This window comes from Pseudorasbora parva, chromosome 13 (genome assembly GCF_024679245.1).
Source record: "Pseudorasbora parva isolate DD20220531a chromosome 13, ASM2467924v1, whole genome shotgun sequence".
In the NCBI taxonomy this organism is placed as follows: Eukaryota; Metazoa; Chordata; class Actinopteri; order Cypriniformes; family Gobionidae; genus Pseudorasbora; species Pseudorasbora parva.
Genome location: NC_090184.1, coordinates 42,579,160 through 42,604,707, shown reverse-complemented (window position 1 = coordinate 42,604,707; position 25,548 = coordinate 42,579,160). Strand labels below are relative to the sequence as shown.

The 25,548-nt window shown below is 37.4% G+C and overlaps 2 protein-coding genes across 3 annotated transcripts in view; one reads left to right on the top strand and one right to left on the bottom strand.

Annotated features, from left to right (window-relative positions):
• Positions 1–155: 155 nt before the first annotated feature.
• rab35b (RAB35, member RAS oncogene family b) lies at positions 156–12,128 on the top strand. The gene is made up of 6 exons (XM_067414495.1): positions 156–397; positions 4,763–4,813; positions 6,231–6,354; positions 7,836–7,960; positions 8,823–8,947; positions 10,007–12,128. The coding sequence occupies exons 1-6, from the start codon at positions 346–348 to the stop codon at positions 10,133–10,135; spliced, it is 606 nt and encodes a 201-aa protein (XP_067270596.1). The 5' UTR covers positions 156–345; the 3' UTR covers positions 10,136–12,128.
• bicdl1 (BICD family like cargo adaptor 1) overlaps positions 10,397–25,548 on the bottom strand; it is a 66,351-nt gene continuing 51,199 nt past the window's right edge. For both annotated transcript variants that reach the window (XM_067414493.1, XM_067414494.1), the window contains 2 exons: positions 25,486–25,548; positions 10,397–19,945 (listed from right to left, as the gene is read on the bottom strand). The exon at positions 25,486–25,548 is cut by the window's right edge and continues 58 nt beyond it. In XM_067414493.1, coding sequence (XP_067270594.1) covers positions 19,778–19,945; positions 25,486–25,548 — 231 coding nt within the window. In that variant the 3' untranslated portion in view covers positions 10,397–19,777. The remainder of the gene's footprint in view (positions 19,946–25,485) is intronic.

Below are 25,548 nucleotides of genomic sequence, written 5' to 3'. Positions count from 1 at the left end.
TTTCACTGACCTATTTAATGTAATGAGCGTGACACTTGGCATCCTTTGATCCTTTGTATCGCTACGCGGGCTTGTTGACGCCTGTTACGTCATGTGGCGTCGGCGCGCTCTGATTGGTCCATAGCCGCGCTGGTGCAGCAGGAGGAAGCGCCGTTTCCGGTAATGAGCGACTGACTGCTGACACCGCCAAACCCTGACGACAAGCCCGCTGTTTTTGCTTTCTATCGGGGTGAAATTGTCCGCTCTTATCCGGGCGGGACGTCAGACGGGTCCAGCCAAGCGTTCGGCTGGAGAGAGGCGTGAAGCTGAAGTGAAGGAGCGGGGTTTGAGCCACACTCCACCGGCATGGCCCGCGACTACGATCACCTCTTCAAACTGCTGATCATCGGTGACAGCGGTAAGAGACGCCGCGGATGCGCGACGGGAAGCGGGCCGGGGCGAGGCTCTGCGGGGGTTTGAGTGTCGCATATTAAAACTGTGAGGTCCGACAGGCTCTAAATGACCGCAGGTCTGATTTAATGGGCAGATTAGTGTGTTTGTGTCGTCGTGCTGCTTTATGATCTGATCGGGCTGATCACCGCAGACAGGCCGGAGATCCACAAGTCTGATCTGATCAGTCCTGCTTTAGCATCATTTATTCAGTAACAGTTACCAGAACAGACGTGCATTGATTTAACTTAACTGGCCCCAGACAGCTTGTGAAGTCTCACTTGATGTGTCTGAGTGTCATTGCATTAGATCACACAGCAGCAGAGCAAAAGGTAGACACTTTACAATCAAAACATTGGTTTAAAATGATACAATAATGGGTCTAGTCGAAAATGAATATGGCATTGTGGCATTTTCTGGAACATGTCACATTGATATCCGATTTAATACAAGAATAATGAAAAAAGCTGAAGATATCCAGACATGGGTGTCCCTTAAAATCCGAATAGTTGAAGTGTATTGCTGATTTTGAAACAGTTTGGGGTGTTTTATTGTTCTGTCAGTGGTTTGTGTGACGGCTTAAGTTTGTGTTTGCTTCAAGTCTTTGCACAAAAGCATTAAAGGCGAGTGTCCTGGTTAACCAGCAACACCTCACAGTTCGCGGTTTGTGTGGTGAGAGTGTGTGCACCCTCTCGAATGAAGCAGAAGACACACAAATGAGCTCAATCAAGTTTGGGTGAGCTGTATATTATTAGTATTATGAAAAATCTCATGAATTGTATGTAGAATTCTGAGTTCACTAGGCCTATATATTTATTTGCATTAGTTCATGTTCACTAGGAGTTGAAACCATGACCTTGATGTTGCTATGCTGCACACACACTCACTAACTCACACACACTAACACTACCAATCAAAAGTTTATGGCCAGTAAGAATTTTAAATGTTTTTGAAAGAGTCTCTTCTGTTCACCAAAGCTGCATTTATTTGCTTAAAAATACAATAAAATCAGTAATATTGTGAAATATTATATCTTAAAATAACAGTTTTCTATGTGAATATATATTTTAGCATGTAATTTATTCCTGTGAATTTTCGGCATCATTACTCCAGTCTTCAGTGTCAATTGATCCTTCAGAAATCATTCTAATATGATGATTTTCTAATAGTTATCAATGTTAAAAACTGTTGTGCTACTTCATATTTTTTGTGGACCCCGTGATACTTTTCAAGTTGCTTTGTGTAATAGAAAGTTCAAAAGAACAGTATTTATTTAAAACGCAAATCTTAAAATGTTGGGGGTATTGCATTACAGGTAACAGTTATGTAATCAGATTACTTTTGAAAGTAATTAGTAAAGTAATGGATTACTTTTACATTTATGCTAAAATCTCCGAGTTAAGGCCCGTTCGCACCTAGGACGATAACTATGCCGATAATATAGTAGTTATATCTTTCTCAATATTAAAGAATAGCTGAGTTCACACCACAGTGAAAACAATATCTTTGGAATCACTTTCAGAATTATTTTTATCCAGCTGATGAACGGTAAAAACAATGCCAGCCAATCAGAATCCATCCTGCTGTAACAAGCTTTAGCATTTAAAGTGACAGGCAAGCACATGCTTAGAATAAAGCCAAACGATATCGTTCACTGGACACTAATGAAGTTACCTTTATAGTTATCGCTCTTGGTGTGAATGACCGTGTCCACATGTTGAGAGAAATCTGGAGTACGTGCGGAGGCGTTGTGTGAGCTGTGAAAGCTTAATGTTGTTGTAGACGAATGTGAGCAGGCATTTAGTCATTTCACTTACACTAAAAGATTCAGTGTTCTTCAAAGAGAACACAAACAGTGAAACGCAAACTCAGAATACTGTGCAAACCTGCAATAATTAAATGTTAAATAACACAAATACACTTTGTATTTAATTTTACTTTGACTTTAGCTAAATGACTGTAGCATCACATTTATTTATATTTTTTATTGCGTTCTAGAATGGCAGAAAAGCTGAAAGGTTTGTCTGAGCTGTCTAATCTACAGTCCAGTGTGCCTTTCACTTTGCATTTGGCAAAAAGAGAAATTTTAGGGTTTTTTGTTATTAAAAATGCCTGGCTAGGCCTGTCCTTTTTTGGGGGGGGGGGTGATATATGGTCCCAGAAATAAATGTGATGGAGCATTTTATGCCACTGAATATATAATCATAATGTAATACCATAATAATATGCCTCAGTGAACTTTTAATTCTTAAGAATATTTAGATAATGGAAATGTTGTCAAAAAATATAATATCCTAAAATAAATAAAATAAAAAGATAAATCAACATTCTAACAAAACGTTTCCCCGTAAAGGCACTTGTGTGGAGTTTTTCCTTCTACAGATTTTTCCCTGATCTTCTTCTTTTCTCAGTAAAGTAAGAGTACACACTTGCTGAAACACAAAAGTCCTACGTAACCCTCAGATGTGCGTAGGAACAAAGGCACAGAAGCCTCAACAGGCTATATCTGCTGATAAAAGTCTTTTTCTAGAGTTTTTCAAAAGTTGGATTGTTATTTTAATTTGAGTACTGCATGAATATGATTCAGCGAGATGCAGCAAAAGACATGAACACAATGGTTACATACCCGATTGGATAAAAAAGACAATGGAAAGGCCATGCAGTGGAATGCAAAAAGAAATAAAACCCTGTGTTCACTGTGAAAATCAACTAGACACTCGTGACTGTTGCGTCCCGTGTTAAAAGGCCTTAACTAGCTGCACCATTTCACGCTGGGACGTTTATATATGTACTGGAACAGTGGACTGCAGCTTTATATTTGGATTGATTCTTACAAACCGTAGTTGTCGGGAAACATTACCTCAGGAAAACACTAAATAATGTTTATTTTCACCTGTTGTTTTCCTGCTTTTACCTCCTGCACGGAGAGCAGATGAGATGTAATAATAATGGGCAATATATCGCTAAAAATGATCAAGGTCATATACATATTGTGCGACATTATTGTGTCAGGCCTAAGCCCGACCAATGTGAGAAAAAGTAACAGGTTAGGTAACAGTATTGCAATGCATTATACATGCTTTACTGTAATCTTTAATACATTTAATGCATCCTTGAGGAAAAGCAGTATTCATAGAAAAAACTGACCCCAAACTTTTGCACAGTAGTTTATATAATTAGCGTGTGTGTATACATCATTGGGGATGTAGGTTTTGTTTAGTGTTTTTTTTTTTTTTTTGCTTACTCAGGAACATCTTACAGATTTTCTTTACTGTCTTGTGTGTTAATTCTGACAATTTGTCCCTGGTCACCACCACAGTTGTCCATACATTAGATGAATGATGGATGCTGGCACTGACCCGTCCGCTGCTGACGGTACAGTAGATGGACACACTCGCCTCAGTGTTTCAGTATCCTGTTTTCTGAGGGCTTTTATTCAGCCTTTGGTTCAGATCTGAGCTCTAATAAAGGGACAGAATGATATGCTGCATATCTGTGGCGTGTGAAGAGAGAATATCTGCAGTGTTCATTCATAGAGACGCTCAGTTTGGACACTGCTTGTCCAGAATGTAATATATCAAATGTTCGGTTTAATCCTGAAATCATGTCTAATTGCTGTTAGGTTATGTGGTCTTTTTGAGAGACCTGGTTGTCCATGTAGACCTGTGTTCGTTTCATGTCATTAAACAAGTTTATCGTGCACAAGATAACACTAGTTATACTTCTTCTACAGTAATCTGTGTTTTTATTTGTATGCCTTTCTGTAGTCCTTCACCAAATGAAGCATGTAAACCCTTTTATCCTGTGTGTTTGTCAGGAGAGGATGTTTGTTGGTTGATCTTTCTTTCTGAGAGTCAGCGGTTGGCTGTAGTCTCTGACAGCACGTCCACAGACCGTTCATAAACGCAGGGTTCATATTCCACAGAAAAATCTCAAGAGCTCACTGATACGCCCGGCTCCAATCTGACTGCTTTGGCATAACCTGCAATCCCATGAGAGCTGAAGAAACCGACACGGATCATTTTGCAGACGGTCTGAAATTCCTGTCTAAATGTGTGATAATCTGCAGTGTGGATTAGATGCTGGTGGTGTTTGAGATTTATTTTGGTCATATCGTCGTTAGAGAAAATGTCGTCTCCGAGGACCCTGTGTTTCTCAAATGTAAGCTGTGAGTCTGGAAGCGGTGTGAGAAACCACATGTGAACTTTGATGGCGTTAAGTTACGTCTGCTTTGCTGGAGCCAGTATTTATCTTATTCATTTGAAATCTGCTGCGTCATATGGTGCATCATTTTTCCTCATTCTGTCGTTTTGTTTGTTGGTTATCGTTTCAGGTGTTGGAAAGAGCAGTCTTCTTCTGCGCTTTGCAGACAACACTTTTTCAGGTAAGATTATTTAAATTGCCCCTACTGTTTTAAAGGCTCTTCATTTAGTTTTGGAGTTTCCTACAACAGCTTTGCATCAACGATCAAAATATACATTACACATCACCACATTTTTAAATGATTCTCAAACGACTCGATGGATGAGTCTCTAAATTCCTCCCTTCTGAGAGCTACTCTGCTCTGATTGGCCAGACGACCCAGTCTGTTGTGATTGGTCTACCGCAAACAAAATGCACATTACCGTAAACTTCAGCTCCGTCCAGAGGCTTTCGAAAGCTCAGCTCAGCGTTTTTACACACTAAAGTGTCTGAAGATAAGAAGTGCGAGTCTGATGATGAAACATTGGGGATGTAACGGTACACAAAACTAACAGATTTGTACATACCTCGTTTTTGAAGTCATAGTTTGGGTTCGATACAGCAGTTTTACATAATTGCTTTTTATTTATTTTTATTCAACAGTGCTTTCATGAAAAAATTGTCTGACAAAGGTTTCTTAAAGATAATGCTGTATACATCCACATTACTTTAATATAAAGGACAGAGCCCAAACTAGTAGCCTAAATTCAGTTGCTATTTATTTTTAGATATAATAATCAACACTCAAATAACACATTGTATGCAAACATGTGAACTTCACACATAAGACATAAGCATTAACTTCTAAATCTAATTCAAAAATAGTTTTTTCTCCAGTTCTTTATAATCATTTATACACACTGTCTGTCATTTTCAGGACAGATTTATTTAAACATGAAGTAATCCAGACATCACTAACAGGTTCAGTAGAATATGATGAATATATGGACTAGTAAAGTGCATATATTCAGTGAAAGAGTTGATTTCTCTAGTGAACTCACAGCTGTGGACACCGAAGGTAATTGTGATGCTACATGACATTGTTCTCAAGCAGCTTTATGGACTTCTTTCCACCGTTGAAACACTGATTGAGCGATTAAACAACGTGATACGTTTCAGTAAGTTGTAATGTATCCTCAACATACCTTAACATATTAATTCATGCTTATTCTTTAGGAAGAGATGATCGCGTTCACTCGCGCCGCCGCTTGAACTGATACCTGTACAGAGATCAGTCACATCACATTAAATGTTACAAAAATGTCCAAATTCTTAGTGACCCCAATCTATAGAATGTTAGTGTGGAAAAAAAAAAAAATTATCACTGTAAATATTGATAGGGATTATTCAGTAATCTCTTAAAATGTAATGTTCAAGCTAAAATCATACCATTTTCTCATGTCTCATGTGATGTGTAAGCTCTATGTAGGCCAACAGTGTGCTGTTCCTAAAATAATCTACTTGTAGAACTAATTATGGAAATGAAGGGGTAGAAAAAGCCCTAACTAATCTATTAAGATCGTGCTTGCGTTGTTCATTGGTGTTGTATTGTGTTGTAGGGAGTTACATCACCACTATAGGAGTCGACTTCAAGATCCGGACGGTGGAAATAAACGGAGAGAAGGTGAAACTGCAGATATGGGACACCGCCGGACAAGAGCGCTTCAGAACCATCACGTCTACGTGAGTCAAACTCCTGCTGAGCTCAACACGTCTACACACACACATGCTTTATTTCAAAATAAACCGTAATAAAGGGGTTTCTTTAAAGTAGACAGGGTTATTTTTTGCGGCTGATCTTATTGCATATTCATTTGTTGGAGTTTCCCTTTCAGACACAATATTTGAGGAGAGTATTTGACTGATTTCCTGAAGTTTGCACTCGTCAGTTTACTGGTATCGGCACCATTGTTTACCAGCCAAAAAGATCTTGTCTTAAAAAAAGATGCCAATTTGTGCTGCTCTTAGTAGATTGCGTTGGTCATTATGGAAATGATCCGGCTGTGTCTTTCTTTAATTTGCATGTTGTCAGTAACTCGCATCTGTATTTTTGTTTTTATTTTTTTTTTGAATTGCACTCCCATGCTAATTTGCCCTGTTTAGTAAATCTGGCCCTTAATATTCAGCCTTCTTGAGAAAATATTGCATCATCAGAACTAAAACATGCTCAAATAAAGTTTGTGTGATATTGTCTGACTGGAAGCTCTCAGTAACCAGCTGGAGCCAAAACCCAAACACTGAAGGAATGATTTCTGAGATTTCTCTGTAAAATTAATTGAAAGAGTGCTTTCACTTTTAGCTTCAGTAATAACACATTTTATTTAGGAAAGTGAACATAATGTTTCAAGACTTCTTTGTGTCTGGGTGTTGTGTGTGCCAGCGTGGCTTTCCTCTAACATCACCTCAGGGAATCCGTTTGAAGTTTCTCATTAGTTGTGTAACGTTTTATAGCTGCAGTTTAACCGAGAGTCTACCGCTGGCACTCTGGGACTGAAGCTTTCCATGGGCAGGAGGGTTCATTCACTGTGATGTTTGGATGTATTGTACATTTGCAAACGAAAAACTGGTGGAAGAGGGGGAGATGTGAGGGAGGATTTTCCAGCCGGCACTTTTTACTGCGCCGAGTCGAAGTACTCTCAGAAGTGCTATTCCGCCATACATTATAGTTCTCCTTTTTAAAAGCGCCACGTTTTATTTTGTCACCATACTTGATCGTTCAACTACTCGTGTAACTGTATTTAAATAGGGGAAACGTGGAGGTTTGGTTGCTTCTAACTTGATCTCTGTTTGGTACCATAGTGAATGAACTGGGCTTAGTGGGCTAAGCTAAATGCTATCAGATCATCACCGCGCGTCAGAGAGATTAAGTGCACACACTGAGACGAGAGAGGTGTGTATCAACTCGACTTAGTTAAGGGAATAACAGTTTAATATGAAAAAGCGGTGAAGTGTCCCTTTAAGGCAGAACTGTGACAGGCTCGGCCAATGACAGAAGGGCTCTACAGACCTCTCAAAGAGCTCTTTGTGTGTGCGCTTGTCTTTGTGTCTGTCTTTGGAGACAGAAGATGGCCTGTGCTTTTAAGTCAGAGGGCTGTTCCTCTGTTCACTGCTGTTTACTGAAAACTAAACTAAGGTCTTGAATGCTCTTGATTTTCCATTCTCAGGTATTACAGAGGAACCCATGGGGTCATAGTGGTGTATGACGTCACCAGTGCCGAGTCCTTCGTCAACGTCAAGCGATGGCTGCACGAAATAAACCAGAACTGCGATGACGTCTGTCGAATATTAGGTCAGTTGCAGGCTCTTGATTTTATTTATTTTCAAGTCCACATCTATATACAAGTTGTCTGTTTTGATTTAATGTTTTGACTGGCTAACATCTTTGCAAGTGAAATGCGCTGTAATATTTTGTGATGTCATACATTAATGTAGAGCTGCCCTCGACTAAAGATTTTTCTAGTCGACTAGTAGTTGTGCATTTAAAGGTGCAGTGTGTACATTTTTGCAGCTTTAGCTGTGAGGTTGTGAATTGCAACCGCTTGTCCATCCCATTCGAAGCACATAGAGAAGCTACGGTGGCTAATATAGGACAAAGATGTTGTCGTCTGAGACAGCAGAGAGTTGCTAGCGCTCTTCAGAGCAGTTTGTCCCTTTACACTCTCCACACAAACACTTGGATATGCGCATAATAATAACACACATTTATCTAGGTAAACATTAGAGCGAGCGGACTTGTAAAATTGCTACTACTTGTTTCAAGTGATAAGCCATATTTGACGTCGATTGAATGAGAGGCGAAGGTTTGGATTTCCTGCCGTAATGCCCAGTCAATCACAGCCTGCTTGATTTTGCCACTTCCTGTGGAGTTTTTTTTTCTGCAGCTAACTGAATAACACAATTTTGGTCGACCAAGCCTTTTTCTAGTCGACTAACGGTTAGTTGACTATTAGGGGGCTGCCCTATAATGAGCTCAGGGTTGGGATATTATCATGATGATTTCTGAAGAGTAAATTTTCGCAGTTTTTTTTTTTTTTGTGACTAAATTTCCAGTTTTCCCTGATATGATGCCTTTAGTACATGAATAAGTAGAAGTGTCAGTGGTGACTTCTCTATTAATGTCTCTCTCCACTTCTGTCATGTTCTCCCTTCAGTGGGCAATAAAAACGACGATCCAAACTCTAAGGTTGTGGAGACATATGACGCACAGAAGTTCGCAGAGCAGATGGGCATCAGTCTGTTTGAGACGAGTGCAAAAGAGAACGTCAACGTAGAGGAGGTGAGTTCCTCAGGGCTCTGTCATAGGACCGTTCGGATTGTGCTGTAAAAAACGCTTCAAACACACCTGACTCTGGTCAAGTCACGAATGTGCAGCTTCCAGGCCTGGAAAGATCACTGAAGTAGTGTTTTGCTCTGTTCTGGAATATCTAATTTCACAGAATGACTACAAGAATTACTTGTGCTCATCCTAAGTTTAAAGTTGTCAAGTAAAAAAGGCAGGTCCAAGGCACTCAGTTAAGTAAAGGATGAGGAAATAATTAAAAAGCCTTTATTTGGTATGGCTTAAATCATTTTAAAATACAAGAGCCAACATGTTTCGACCCAAATTGGTCTTCATCAGGGCAGAGCCAAGCCATTCGTTGGCTTGGCTCTGCCATTTTGCCATTCGTCTTTTCCCTTTCCCAAGAGCACCGATTACAGACTATTTAAACTCCACCAGAGCGCCGGGTTGAATCTGTTACAGTTCGTTGTCAAGTAAAACTTGGCATATTAAAATGAACTGTGTGTGTATGAGGGCTGCACAATTAATCAAATTTGTAATCATGATTGCGCTTTTGAACAATATTGTGTAATTGTAGTTACATTACATTAAAGTCCACTTACATTATTCTGTGCTTAAGATGTTTTTTTTTTTAAAGTTATCCCAAGTCTCTCCCCCCCCCATTATTTTTAATTTAGTTTTAATATAACATTATAATACCATGCATATTTTTTCTTTTAAATAAACCAAACCAATGTATATTTGACATTTGAGGCTTAATGCTGTAGAAAAGCAGAAGTTTTTCAGGAAGCGTGCTTGTTTAATTTGATAAAACTATGGCTTGCAGTTTTCAGACTATTCAGAACAATCAATGGAAATTGTGATTAATCGTCATTAATAAGCGCAATTACCGTTTAAACGGAATTATCGACAATTATGATTTTTGTCATAATCGGGCAGCCCTCTTATGTGTGTGTGCGTGCATGTAAGTTTATGCACGCGTGTGTGTGTGTCATCTATTTTCTAGTGGTTTCCAATACAGGTCATTGATTCTGATTGTTTCTGGTGTTTGTGTAGATGTTTAACTGCATCACAGAGCTGGTGCTCCGGGCAAAGAAAGAGTCTGTGGCCAAACAGCAGCAGCAGCAGCAGAATGATGTGATTAAACTCGGCAAGAATAGCAAACGAAAGAAAAAATGCTGCTAGTGCACGAACAGACGTTCCTCTGCACGGCGGTCGGCACATGCAGACGGACTGTGATCGTCTCAATTACGATTTCACAAAAACACAGTGCGGACAGAATGCAGTCCTTTCTGGACCGAGACAAACCACAAAGACTTTTTAAAAGAAAATGTACAGATTTTATCGGAGTCGAGGAGTTTCATGTGGAATTCGTGATATTTAATAAAAAGATCCTCCTTCTTTATTGAAGGACCAGCAAGCTGACGTGATCGCCAAACGCGCAGGTTTCTGTATGCTTTCAGATTTACTCGCTATTATCCACCGTCTCAGGAGTGATTTTTATTTTTGTCTTCATCTTCTTCTCTTGCTCTCATTTTGTGGAGTGCCAGTGTTTTTCTCTACAGGAACACTTTGGGCCTTTTTCCCCTTTTTGAATGTTTTTTTTTTTTTTTTGTATGAAATCATGCCATTACAGACATTCATTCACTCATGGTGGACTCCGTGCAAGACAGATGCCAACAACTTTGAGTTTTTCAGTTTTAGCTCATTTTTAGACTATTAATCAGTGATGCGTCGAATAGTTTGATTCTTTTCCTTCCTTTCATTGGGTGAGTCTCACAAAAAGATCATGTGAAATTTTAAGACCAAGGCAATTAAGCACACCCCCAATTCTTCTTTTACAATGTAAGAAAATTGTTGCATCAGTCTTTTTTTTTTTACTGTAGTGCATTACAACATCTGGATGTGTTGCAGTAAGAGCATTAGGAGGAAAATCATCAAATTCTTGGCCTTGAAATAAAGGCGTTGTGCAAGATAGTTTCTTTTTGTCCTTAAGATTTAGGGCTGAATATGTTTTCATGAGCTATCTGGATACATATCTTCAGGCCGAGGACAGCCGAGCCCCTTTGACATTCACAGGCGTCTTCTGCCGCTTCAGGCTTGTTTTTCTCCTGCTTTCGTGCTTCCCGTGAAGATGAACATGATGAGGGCAGAAGATACTGCCATAATCTCAGATGGTATCGTGACAGAATTGCCCTCTCGGTCAGTGTTGCCATAGACTTGTAGTATTCATACAGACTGGAGTCGCACCTGATTGAAGCAGATGTTAAAAGCGAGACTCGGTCTCCTCTCCTGCTTCTCATCGATGAGTGCGGTTATTGTGTCTCATCTGGGATCCAGAACACACTCATCCAAAAACAAAACATGTACCATCTTTCTGCACATGTGCAAAGAGTATATTGCTAATATGAAATGTAATGTTTTAATATGTGGACAGGAGATGTTATATGTTAGTGTTTAAGCCAAAGGGGTAAATCTGTTTATCGTGTTCATCCCTAAACGGACAAATTTCTTGAATTTTCTCGACACTTTCAAGTCTTTATTGCAGAATCACCGTGTGTTTTACCTTTGACAGATGTGTTCTTGGAATCTCACGAAAACGCAACTCAACCCTAAAGAGATTATTTTTCATGAAGAACAAAAAAGACGGCCATTTTTGTGCATATAAAGTTTGTTCGTTTTTGGATTAAATTGTGAGCGTAAAAAGAAATGATGTAAAAGTTGCCTTTTTGCAGATAATTAAAAGTGCTGTCAACAAATATATATATAATGCAATGAATTTAGATCTGCATTAATGTCATTATTAATATACAAATGCTTCACAATTGAAATGTATCTAAAGTTTTGAATTTGGTGTTCTTGAGCGTTTTTGTGAGATTCACCAATGGGAGTAATTTCCTTACTAGTATTAATTCAGTAAAGCCAAAACACACCAGAAGCCCTGGCCGTGCTGTGAGCCAAATTCAACCCGTTCATGTGACTTCATGTGTGTTCATCACATACGTGTGTGTACTCGCGCGTATGACATTATTAGCACATGTCCATGCAAACTGTGCTGGGTAAAACACTTTTTCTGCTGTGGTTATATTATACACTGGAGAAAAGAAATGTACTATGGACCTCCCCTTTATGAATTAAATCATTAATAAATATTTTAAAGAATTAATATTTGACACAAGCATTTTTGTCCTTGTCTTTATTAAGCATCATCAGGGAACATGTTGCACATCTAAGTCATCCTCGTTCTTCTCTCTGGATGTTTATTGCAGGACTGCAATGATTCGTGGGTTTTATTACTCAAATGACTGGTGATTGAGAAACGTTAGCGTTTTTATTCTGATACATCACAGTGCGTTCCACGTGAAGACATCGGAAGCTTTTTAAACAGGAATTGTATGTTTGCATTTCTTATATAACTTGGTATTTTCAAGGAATCTGTTGGAAAAATAAGAATTTGATCATTATAAAAACATACACTGATTGTACGTACTATGAGTATAAATAGCATACATTTATGGAAAGTATCAAATCTGCCTTATTTACATGTTTACCATAATATTATTTACAAATGTACAGATAAATACACTTTTGTCTGCAGTCTTTACCTGGAAGTGAGGAATATTACAAAAAATGATTTATTTAATTAAGTCTTAACGGTATGATTTTTACTATAAATGTACTGAGGATCATGTAGACATTTAAGCAGCCATTTTTGAGATTTACTGCAATGATCGATCTACGGTCAAACCAAAAAATTATTATTTTTTACTAGGACACTAGTTCATTTATGTAAGAGAGGATGGCAAAATTAAGTAAACAGTGACATATTATACCCAAAGATTCTTCATTCAGTGACTATCAGTAAAACTGATAAAGATTTGAGCCCAAAATGATTCAGACTCTGAGCTGAGCATGTTTTGCTGAAGTGTGTTTTCTTTAATTGCTAATGTGACCTTTGACACCACAGACTGAACTAAATGAAGCGTTGCTTGCTCATTGGTTGAGCTAAACTGCTATTGTGTGCTTAAATCTAACATCTGATTGGCTGATTGTAATCCATTACATCCCTTTCTATCAAAGTGATCTGACATTATCAAGATGAATTTGTTCTGACAAAGTTTAACTCTGAGTTCTTGTCATATTTTATTACCATTTTCTAAACTATAGCGAAATAAATGATAAAGGGAGAAAATGTTGAAGGTGTCTGAAGAATTTTGGTTTGACTGTACATTTATAGTTTTTAATATGACGTTAAATTTCAGAAAGTGCATTTTGGGAAGGAAATGTGGCACTAATATAAGGCTGGTGAGAACCATTCATATTTGCTTTATACAACATAGTTTTTCATCCTTCTTATTAAATATGTGTTTCCCCATTTTCTATGTAAAATAACCTTTTTGACAATCAGATCAGCAGGATCAGGAAATAATTCTCAACATTTCTATTAAAATAATCATAGGTTCAGTGATAGTTTTTTGTCTTATGAATGAAATATACATAGAAAGACATGCACATGCATGTAAAGGAACAAGTGCTGCTAATTTGAGTGACTGGTGACAGATTTTGTCTGGAAATGGGAGACGCATTCACAACAGCAGCTCACACAGATATAAGACGCAGACTGGAGAGACTTGCAAAAACAGTGTTTAAATGGCAAAAGGACAGAGAGTACAAAGTCAATGTAACATGAGATGCTTACATAAGTGTAAAACGCAAAAGAAAAGACAGAAGAGGCTCATATTGAAATGTTTTTACACAGAAAACAACAGAAAAAAAGATGATTAATACTCTAAACATGGAGCGATTCAGGCTGCGGCTGCTGTCTGGAAGATTTAATCCACATCGGTGATCAGTGTTTGACGTGCTGCTAATAAAACGTTTAAATTCTGCAGTCCGTCAGGAGAAGCACTACAGGCATTCATCAAAACATCCAAAATCATCTAGAAATGTGATCCTATTCCCCTCCTTTGTCATATACATAAGCATTATTTTGCAATTTTCTAAAGTGGCTTTTGCTTATGGAATAAATTAAATCCGGAGTAAATTAAATGTCATTGAGAAGCATTTTAACAGGATCTTTTTCTTCTAAAAGGGAACAAGAATGATTATGTACATGCACATGCATGTATTTCGTTTTTTTTTTTTTAATACTTAAAGGTACACTATGTAACTTTGTTCTAAGTTAACAAAAATACACCATAAATTCTTCTTCCAAAATGTGTTTTTGTCTGACCCTAACTCACTTTGGTACGCTTATTATAAATGATTATATTTTAGACTAACCGGGATGGTTTTGGTGTGCACATCATATCCTTAAATGGATAGTTTACCCAAAAATTTAATATCTGTCATTAATTCCTCTCCCTCATGTTGTTCTAAACCCATAAGACCTTTGTTCATCTTTAGAGCATAAGTGAAGATATTTTTTTTTAATAAAATCTGAGATCTGAGAGCAGCACTTCCAGGTACTTGCATCAGCACGCCAGCTCACCATTGACGTGGAGTTTATAACATTAAGGTTGAACTACTGGAGTCACATGGGGCTATTTTAAAGCTGCTGTCCGTTACTTTTTTTTTGTGTTCAAGATTAACAAATATTATATAATGAGAATGTACAACATGAATTCATTGTCCAAACTGTGTTTTTGTCTTACCCTGAATCATTATGGTACACTTATAATAAGTGTTTATATTGGGACTATTTTAGGCCAGACTGGTAGGTACCGCTGCGGAGGAGCACAGTCCCTGCGTGATCCGCCATAAACATAAACAGAGAGAAGTAGCTCCGGCTGCAATGTTCCTCCGCAAGACACATGCAGTTCTGTTTATTAAAAACTAGAGTGAAAAAAGTTACGGACTGCAGCTTTAACAATGTCTTTACTTTTCTGGACCTTGAAAGTTGTAATGATGTTGCTGCCTATGGAGGGGTCAGAAAGCTCTTGGATTTCATCAAAAATATCTTAATTTGTGTTCCGAAGATGAACAAAGGTCTTACAGGTTTGGAACGATATGAGGGTGAGGAATTAATGACAGAAATTTATTTTTTGGTTAAACTATCCCTTTAAATAGAAAAAGTTGCTCCATCTACATTGATGTGTGTCTGGTGTGGGAGTGGCAGAGCTTAGTCATCGCAATGAGCGAGAAAGGTTAACATGGAGCAGCGAAATCTTAGCCTAGAAATCTAGACGCACCCTAGTGGCAGCAAATTTAATCTGCCCGCGAGTGTCGTCTAGGAACTCTCAATACCCTTCTGAGCTGTATTCCCCTAACTCTTGCCGGACCAATCACATCGTGTAGAGAGTCGGTGGGCGGGGCCATAATGACGGCCGAGTTGCGTTTGCGTGCTTCTAGTAAACACAGAAACTGGCGAACGGCGGTCTTTCGAATCAGCTTTGACCGCGACTCTGGAAGACTTGGAGTTAAGCTTTTCTCTGAGAAAAGAACGGCACTGAAGTCTTAAAAAGGGAAGATGTGTTCGGGTTTTGCTGACCGGATACGGCGAATATTTAATCTATCGAGCTGCGCACCTCAGATTGAGCTGTCAATGGTGAGTTTCCAGACCAAACATCTTGATGTGGGTCTGGCTTGTCAGGCTAGCGAAATCTCCAATCTCTGGGGAATCACACGTTTTAAACAAACGCTGAACACAGGAGAGTCTGCTGGCAAAAACACATCAGAGCTCGTAATAAAACAAGAATCAACATCGGCTTGGCCTTTCAGAGGTGCCGAGAACTGAGAGATTCGACATGTTGTAAAAGTGACATGGAGATGGTGATTTTATTATTCAACAGGTCAGTGAGGTGTTTTATTGAACAGATAAACTGTTATATGTAGCTCTCTAACAGAGTTCACTGTAAAGCATTATCTATTCTGATTGCTCATTATTCATACACATAGCCACGAGACGAAGCACAACCCAAAAAAATGTTCTTGTGGAAAAATGCATGCAGTTTCTTTTTAACCACTAGGTGGAAAAAAGTTACATAGTGTACCTTGAGTTGATAATTTGTTCTAATATGCAAATTTAGTAAGATTATGCCTAATTTGCATACTGAAAACAGTCGCTATGGTTAATATTGATACAAATTTTGTGTTTTTCACCTGTATTACCTCTCCTACAGACTGGATCAATCATCTTATTTCACATTGATCTGGATCGATACTAAGAGCAGCGTGATGTATTGAGCATTTTGGTGGGTTAAGATCATTTACATTCATCTCTAATCAGAACAGAACCGGACCTGATCAATCCTCCAGAAACATTTACAAATCAGACGGCACAACAGACACGCTTACATGGAGTGTGTTCTAAAAAAAGTGTTGATTTATCATCCAAAAGTTATACATTTTACAAATATATTGATTCCTTTTCTTATTCCAAACCTATTTGTGTCTTTGTACGTATAAAATAAATCACTCTTTGGGTTTCTCCAAACCAGAAATCACCTCTGCGAGAAAGAAGACTGCTGCATAGCTTCACTCAAAATCTGCCCAACTTTCACTGACTGAACCCACCCACACACACACACACACACACACACACACACACACACTGAACACATCTGAAAGACAGATAACACCCAATTACAGCTCACGATCAGGACTCAAGTGCCCCCTTCATTCTCATAGGCTGGAGGAAGTACACACTAAAAATCACCCGACTGCGTTCAGAATACAATACTAGCACACTAATCGTACAGCATGTTCTTAATGCAACAACACTCAAATGACCTACTACTGTTGCCAAAATGTCCATTTACAGCATTTACTGCATTGATACTGTATCTAGGGTTGCCAACTTCTACTAACTACTATCGTGGTTCTTTATAGAAAAATAAGGGACACTACAAAAGAATTTGTACTGTACCACTCAGGGTGTGTCCTTTCAGCATCTGCAGTTAAGTATTTGTATTAAAGCGTCTCAGACATAAACACATTTGGGTCATTCCTAGTTTTGTTCATTTTCTTTTTGTTTTTTTTGAAGAAAGACAAATATAAGTGAACAAAGCCAAAATATTAAATGTGATGGATGTATTACTGAGTAATTCAGTATTGTGTAGAGGGGTTCAGAATGACAATTGTCAGATTACAGGGGGTAAAAAATGACTTAAGATCAGCATCATTATTTTATTTTTAAACAGAGGTCTATTAGTTCATTCTGATGACTTTAGCTAACTTTGCTGCATTATATGCAAATGGTGACAGTTCAAAAATGAGAATAAGCACTTCTTGTGTTCTTTGCCCAAAGTTTGCATGCCTGTAACTCATATATAAGATATCTTAATATACCTTTATATCCGAATTCTTCATTTTCTTTCAGTGTCTTAATTTTTAAGACCCATTATAGTTAATTTCCTGTGATATAAGGATCTCACTGTGGCTCCATGAGTAAATTGGTACTCATTTCCAATGGTCAAACATTTTCTGAAGCATAAATAATGTTTAAAAATGTAGAAATTTGTATAGTTTATTTTTCTATCAGTACAATTGATCATTCCGGTCTGAGTACCATAAATAGGATTTTTCCAAAGTTTGTGTGCCTGTAACTCTAAAAGTATTAAAGATATTTCAATATCCTCATTCAAATTTTCATATATAGCCAGATGTGGCTCAAATCGACACCAACGGATATGAAATCATCAACCTCTATTTAAAATTATAAAGTGAAAAGGTTTTTTATCAAATTCGAAAGCAAAATAACTGAATGTCTTTAAAATGTCTTTTAGTTTAAAAAAATGTTGTTGCAGCCATGTATGAATAAATGAAATGGCATATTCTGTAGTTAAAGGGCTCTTTGAGGATTAGTATGGGCTGCTTTTGGTGCTTCAATAATGAGAGCCCAGGTTACGCATAAGCTACTTAGTTACTTAAAGGAATAATTCATTCTTAATTTAGAGCATATGCCTGAATATTCAGGACACTTGATGTCTTCATTGATGCTTTAAATACGCGACGATACTGTACTATACGGAGCGGTTGGCAACCCTAACTCTATCCCACTTCACTTGGTCTTCCATTTACAGTATGACAAATTAACTGGAAGTAATGAAAATAATAATTTGACACATTAGAATGGATTACCAAAAGGTAACTTGAATTTTCAATGGAAGCATCGCATACTGCTAGTCACGTCTGCATAGTGTCACACTATTTGTTTTAAAAATAGTAGTATGTTCTGCACAGTATTCTAATATTGCATTCTGAACACAGCCGCAGTTTCAGTGCATCTCGGAGGACTGCTGTCTCCTAATGGTGAGTATTCAGCTTTGATTTCTGCTGCGTGTGTGTGTGTGTGTGTAAACGCTATTTTAGTATTTTCAGATGCCTGTTACAGCTCAACACGTCTGCTCTTTGGTTCATTCACATCTCCGATGGAGTCACAGACGGCCTGCAGATGATCATTAAGCAGCTGAAACAGCCGTAATACTGTCCTGAACGCTTTCCTCCAGAATGTGTTAAAAACAAGCAGGCACGTTTGATAAAATAGCCACAACACATTTTCCTGTTGCAGTATTATTTTCATGTTGCGTGCTTTTTATGATTGTTTTTTTTTCTATTAGCAGCTAATGAAAGTTCATTTTGTATAATATTCGTATGGTTGTTAGAAAGTTGGTTACATTCATCTGGTTATTTTTTTATGCATGTATAAAATGGCTGCGTAAATGAACCCAAGAGCAGAACGACTGTTGCTGATTTTGTCTTGAATGTTGCAGCATTTAAACACCTTCTATAATCAGGCCAACACGGACACATCTGTATCCGATCTTTGCATGTCATGCTACGCAACCTTTGCCCGTTCATATTTTGGCTGATTTGAGTAATACTGTAGTACATCGTGATGCTGAAAACCTTTGTCCTGAACCGTTTGACGGCTAGTTCATCCTGAGTTGAGTCTCTAGCGGATCCCGTGATTTGTCGGTCAGTTTCTGGCAGTGAGGTGAGGACAAGCTTTCCGAGGCACTCGCAGGGCAAACTGACCTCTGATAGGACTGGAGAATTCTGGGAACCCTGTTGAACAGACCCTGACGCAGGGCTTCAGCCTATCAGAGCGGAGGACGACGGCCGTGTCTCGTACGGTTTCTACTCCACTCCTGAAGCTTTCTGAGTGAGGTTTGAGGGTACAGATAAAGTGCAAAATGGCTCAAAGCCGTCAGAGGACTGGTGTGTGAGCGCAGTGCTTCTCAACCGCTGGGGTAGGACCCAAAAATGGCCGTTTGACAGTGAATTTGTGGATGTTCAATGCATGCTCAAAAATTTGATTTATGTATTTGAATTGCATATCAAATTTAGATTTAGACTGCTTTAAGATAAACTAATAAAGTTAATGTGATGCATATTTGTCAGTCATACAGTACATTTAATAAACATAAACTGAGATTTCTGCATGGTGCAATAGTCATGACCTATTTTCATTTGGTTTGATTTTAATAATATATATATATATTTTAAATGCATTTATTCAAATTGCTTAGAATCAGCATAAATCTGTGTATTCAGTTAAAAATATGAACATGATTAAAAACAATCAATGAATTAAAATGTTTAAGATTGAGAAAAACTGGATTTATCTCAATCTAAATAAAATGCGGTTGTGTATTTTAAATGGATTAGTTCGTAATCCAAATGCATAGGGATTTTATGCGTAATTAAAACACATAAATTGAAATAATTTAGGCCTAAATATTCAAGTGTATCGATGCAATCAATTAATGCATTTTAGTATTTGATTTGTACACTTGTTCAATACTCAAACACCAGTTGAGAAGCACTGATCTAGTGATTCTATCTTTCATTTGTTGTACCCTTCTCTCATGTCTTCAGATAATCTCAGTTCTTCTTGAAGAAGGAAAAGAGACGCTTGTCCCCGTCCGAGAGGCGGTGCGCTCGTCTGGAAGGGGCTCCTCTTCGCGACCCGCTGAAGGAGAATGGAGGATCCTTCCACTCCTCCTGGTGTTTATCCATCAGTTGTTGATCGATAACTCTGTGCATATCATCCTGAGAGAGAGAAAGAGACATCAGCACCTGATTTTAAGACAGCGAAGAGGCCACAGCAGACAGTCGGAGGTGAGTGAGAATGGATGAACATGAGTCCTGTGTGAGCGGCGGACATGACGGTGGTTTTCATACTTCTGTTTAGTCTGAACCTGAACTCAGTTCCTTTTTAATGTTGGTAATAAACCTATATACTCTTATATATTAATAACAAATAACCACTTTTGGTCAGCGATAAGATTAGTGAATTCTACTTTGATGCTTTTGATCAGCTTTGTTTATGGCTTCCTTTGCAACAAATAATGTGTTTTTGTAATTACATTAATTGCATTAAATGGCAAGCGTCAAACTGCCCAACTAAAGAAAATACTGATCACCATAATGGTGATCAAACAATTTTAATTTTGTAGTTGTCTGACAGAAATAAAGTCAATCTGATTAGTAATAGGTAAAGCTGGTAATGCTGCTTGTGGAGTTGTTTAATCCTCCTCTGCTGAGATTTTCAGGAATTTAATGTATTCTTTTATTATAGTAATTCTGCTTGTTAACAGCAAGTGTCCATCACTAATGCTCAATCATCACTGGATTATCTCATTAACTTTACCTCTGATTTGTTATAACACTCTTTAGAGTGGGGCCAGATATTCATAGAAAGAAATATTAAGAGGCAGTGAAACCTTTGTGAAAATGATCAAAAATGCTGACAGGGAAAGAGTTTTCATTAACTGAATGAAATATAAAATGAAAAACATGTATATTAGATGAAAACTTTGCCTTGTAACTAACTGAAATATAGGTAATGCTTGAAATATAATAAGGTCTTATTTGTTAACATTAGTCATTAAATGAAATAACAATTGACATTATACAACATTCATTAATCTTTGTTCGTATTAGTTTATGGTGTATGAAATAATCATAACAGATGCAGCTTTTGATTTTCAAGTAAATGTTGAGATTTACAAGATTATGTAGCATTTTTCATTGTAAGTTTGTTAACAAATGAAACCTTACTGTGAAGTGTTACCAAAATATAAATATGTTGAAGTACTAACATAACTAACAATTAAAGCTGGAATAGAGATAAATTAAAAGTCATATTAGAAATTAATTTAATAGCTAATTGGAAATATAAAACAACAGCAAAATTTTACAATAAGGTTAAAATTGTTAACATAAGTTAACTACATTAACATGAGAACTAACAGGGGAAAATACTTCTCAAGCATTTATTAAGCATTTTTCATTTCAATATGCACTAATCAATAGTCAACAATCAACAAATTGTATTTTATTGTTTTACTGTGGACAGATTAATAAATACTCTAACAAATATATTGCTCATTAATGTTAGTTAATTCAATAAAAAAGCACAGAATAAAAATTACTAAAACTTAAATGAAAACTGAAAACATAAAAATCAACGCTACTTTAAATACAGTTATAAATACTTTAGGAGTACATAAATAATAGTAAAATAACACTGTTGTTTCCTTCTCGACTCCACAGGTCTCACTGTTTGATCTAGTGTGAAAATGCCCTGAAGGACAGGTGAGGAACTACATCACAATGACATGAATGGCGAACTCGTGACCTCGTGACCAGGGATGAACATGGATACGGGGAAGACGGCGAACCCGAGCTCACCTCTAAGGCAGGAGGGAGTTACCATAGGGGAGAAGGGGTCTGTATGGAAGCTGAGAAAGGCCACTAGATCAGAAACCACAAGAGCCACACAGTGAACAGCCCTGAGGAGGCAAACTGCAGGCGGGGAGAGGGAGAGAGAGAGAGAGACAGAGAGAGGGAGAGAGAGAGAGACAGAGAGAGGGAGAGCGAGAGAGAGAGAAGGGAAGCTAAGAGTTAAACACACACACACGCATGCTCACATTCACGGGATATACAGGTGAGGCAGATTGACAGAAGCGACCGCTGTCAGAAGTCAGCTTGACCTTTGCATTAATATGAGGAGAGGGACGGATGACCACACGTTCATACTCCGCAAACAGACATAGGCCTACTGAGAGTTAAAGTCAACATGAAACTGCACTCACAACACAATTTACATCTGTAATGTGGCGGAGTTCCCTTTAAATCTGTGGCCGGGCGGTAGTGTGTCTTTTTCAAATCTATTATTATCTTATATTTCTGGAACCTTTATAGTGTGAATGTTATCTAGCATACATTCCTGATCATATTTTCAAAAGGCTGTCATGTACAATAGTACTTTTTTAATGTCAAGAAACCCTAATTTCTATAAGGATTAACTTATTTTGTGAGATGGACCTAGACATTGCGAGTGCTTTGGTAACATTTTACAATAACATCTCATTTTTGAACTTTAGTTAATAAATTAGCAAACATAAACTAATCAGAAATATATGTTTTTGCACTTTTATTAATCTTTGTTATTGCTAGAGTTAATATGTTGGTTCGTGATAGATTACAGTGCATTAACTAATGTTAAGAGACTTTTAAATATAGTAATGTATTAGTAAATGTTGACATTAAGATGAATAGTTGCTGTAGAAGTATTGTTCATTGTTAGTTCATGTTAACTAATCAAATCTTATTGTAAAGTGTTACCAAAGACTTTAATAGAGCTGTATATACATATCTGTTTAGTCTTTTATTCTAAGTTGATTTTTATAAAATATTTGTATTTATTGCGTTGTTGAATGTTGAGTCTGTATCTGCCTGTGAAGCTGATAGCAATACATTTAAATACAACCCACATCATGAACAGTAGTAGCCTGAAACAATGACTAAACATGATTTCTGGTGTAATAGTGTAAATAAACCAATTTTTGGTTTGACTGTACATTTGACTTTTAATTAACATTGAACAGTTTAGGTGACTTCATCCCAAAACAAACAGAAGTACATTTAGATTTTTTGAAATTATAAAAACATTAATTTTTTTGTTAAAATAGCATGCATTAATGAATTGTGTGCAATAAGATCAAGAATGTAAAGTAAATAAGCTCAATGTTGACTTCATGTTGACTTTAATGGTAAAGGGCAAAAGGAGAGAGAAACAGACAGAGAGAAAGAGGCTGACCGCTGCGATTCATTCGAGTTTGGCATCACTAAAGCTCCTTTACAGTGTTGATGAATGAAGCATGTGAAGTCTTTTCACAGAACGAGGGGTGCTGTCTGTACAGTGGTGAGTGTTTGCAGGTTGGAGTTTTTTTTTTTTTTTGAAAACATATTTTCTCTCTAGAAAACGAAGCTTTTTGAAAACGTTCTCCAAAGTGGATAAATTTGAAAATGCTGTTTTACTGTTGTAGTGCGACTGTGAAACTGGAGGTATTTGAAAACGACGATGCATGTTTAGTCATGTGATGCAAATTGTGCCGATAGACATTCATGTTTATACCAAGCGGCAACCTCCCGTGATCTCTCTTGAAGCCAATATGGAAGTACTGTAAACTGCAATTCCTCGACTGGCCACTAGGGCTCCAGAAGGAGCAGAATCTCATTGAGCACTTTACAGCAGAAAAAAAAACATGTTTACAGCCTGGTACAAATTGTGGTTTTGGGTAATACGGCTAATTTTGCCCTTCATGACTACTGTGAGGCGGGTGAATTTTTTTATAACTCATTTGTTTACGTTATATAAAGCATTACATTTCTGCATAATTAAGGGCGTGGTTACTTTGAGTGACAGGTGGATAGCAATTTATCCGCTATCTATAGTCATTGTGTCACCTAAGCTCCGCCCACATCCCGCCTTTTTGCCCATTTTCTGTTATCCGGGAGTGACATGCGAAGACTCGCTCACAAGATGGCGACGCCCAGCTCGCCCTACTTTAACCTTCAGAACAGCTTATCAGAATCCTATGGGTGACATCACGGACACTACGTCCATATTTTTTTACAGTCTATGGTTTATACAGGTATTGTGCCTGTTATGTGCTCTTCAGTGTCGGAGTCAACGACGGTTTGAATCCCGCTTGGAGCGCTGCGAGGAGAACCGGAGGGGTTGTGTTGGTGCCGTGACCCGGATGAGAGTGTGTTTTATGTAGGGAGGGGGTAAGTAAACCTAGCTCCTGTGATTTCAAAGGGCATAGGTTTTACTTTTGAATTTGTTTTAATATTTTATGTTTAACAAGATTCTGTAATGCGAGTCATCTCAGATCTGGTGGTTTGCGCATAAACACACGATGGACCAAGGTATGTTGTGTTTAACCCTCTCATGTCACTTTTAATCATTCAGGATATGATGTCACAACCAAACCTCCATGAGGTGACTGCATTTTTAACCCTTTCTTGTAATTGTATAAATAGCTTAGATCGGGTGTCCAAACTCTGTCCTGGAGGGCTGGTGTCCTGCAGAGTTTAGCTCTGGATTGCCTTAACACAGCTGCTGGAAGTTTCTAGTAAGCCTAGTATGACCTTGATTAGCCGCTTCAGCTGTGCTTCAGTGGGGTTGGAGCTGAACTCAGTGGTCCTCCAGGAGCAGGAATGCACACCCCTGGCTTAGACTATGAAAACAAATTCAACTTATATGATGAAAGTGGTGCCTAAAGTCATTTTGATAATTATCTTCTATTGCAAATACATAATTGGGAAAAGGGATTGAGTATAATTATATTCTTCACTGTAGAAAGATTTAACAGGGAAAACATAAAAATACTACAACTGTTACTTAATTAACCTTATTAAATACCTTACCATATTAAAATGTTATTATATTTTAAAAGATGTGAAATGTGATGTTTTAGATGCATTTCTTTTCATTTAATGTAAGGTTCTAGTAACAACACCTTCCAGTTTTCGTTTATATATTTACCATTTAAAATGATTAGTGTTGTTTTAAAGTGAAAATAAATATATATATATATATATATATATATATATATATATATATATATATATATATATATATTTGTGAATGTATTAATATATCATAGCGTTAAAATCAGTGTTATTTTAGTATCATATAGTTTTTGTTAATAATTTGAATTAGTTTTTATTTTTATACTTTCCTGTTTTACTTTATTTTAGTTAAATATTATTGACTTTTTATACATTTTTTTATTTTATTTTATTTTTAGTTATTTTAGCACATCAAGTTAAACTAAATAAAAATAACAGGCTGAACTTTTTGTAGCTTTTCAGTTAATGTTAATTTTTAAATAGTTTTTTTTAGTTAATACCCCTGTTTATACAGAAGCATGCACTTTCACATTAATATTAATCTTCTTATAAACGTGTGAACTAACTCTCGCGGCAAAATCCTTTTCAAATGATCTTGACAGTAGGGAGTAGAGGTTGAACGTTTATGCTTAAACAAAAACTTTTGAAAATATTGAGAATGCAACATGTTTTTGTGTTATGATTTTCTTGTGTTCACATTTACATACTTGGTTCTTAGCGCTCTTCTTTTTTTTCTTTTTTTTAGGTAATACCAGAAACCTCAGTGCATGTTATAGGAACATCAGCGTTTCTGACCTGCTCTTCTCTGTCAGGTTCACATGATCTGGTGAGTGTGAGGGGTTTCTGTGTGTGTGTGTGTGTGTGTGTCTATGAGTGTGACGAACCTGCCAGGCTTCTAACTGCTGAGACAGGTTGAGTTTCTGCTGTATCGCATCCAACAGCTGACT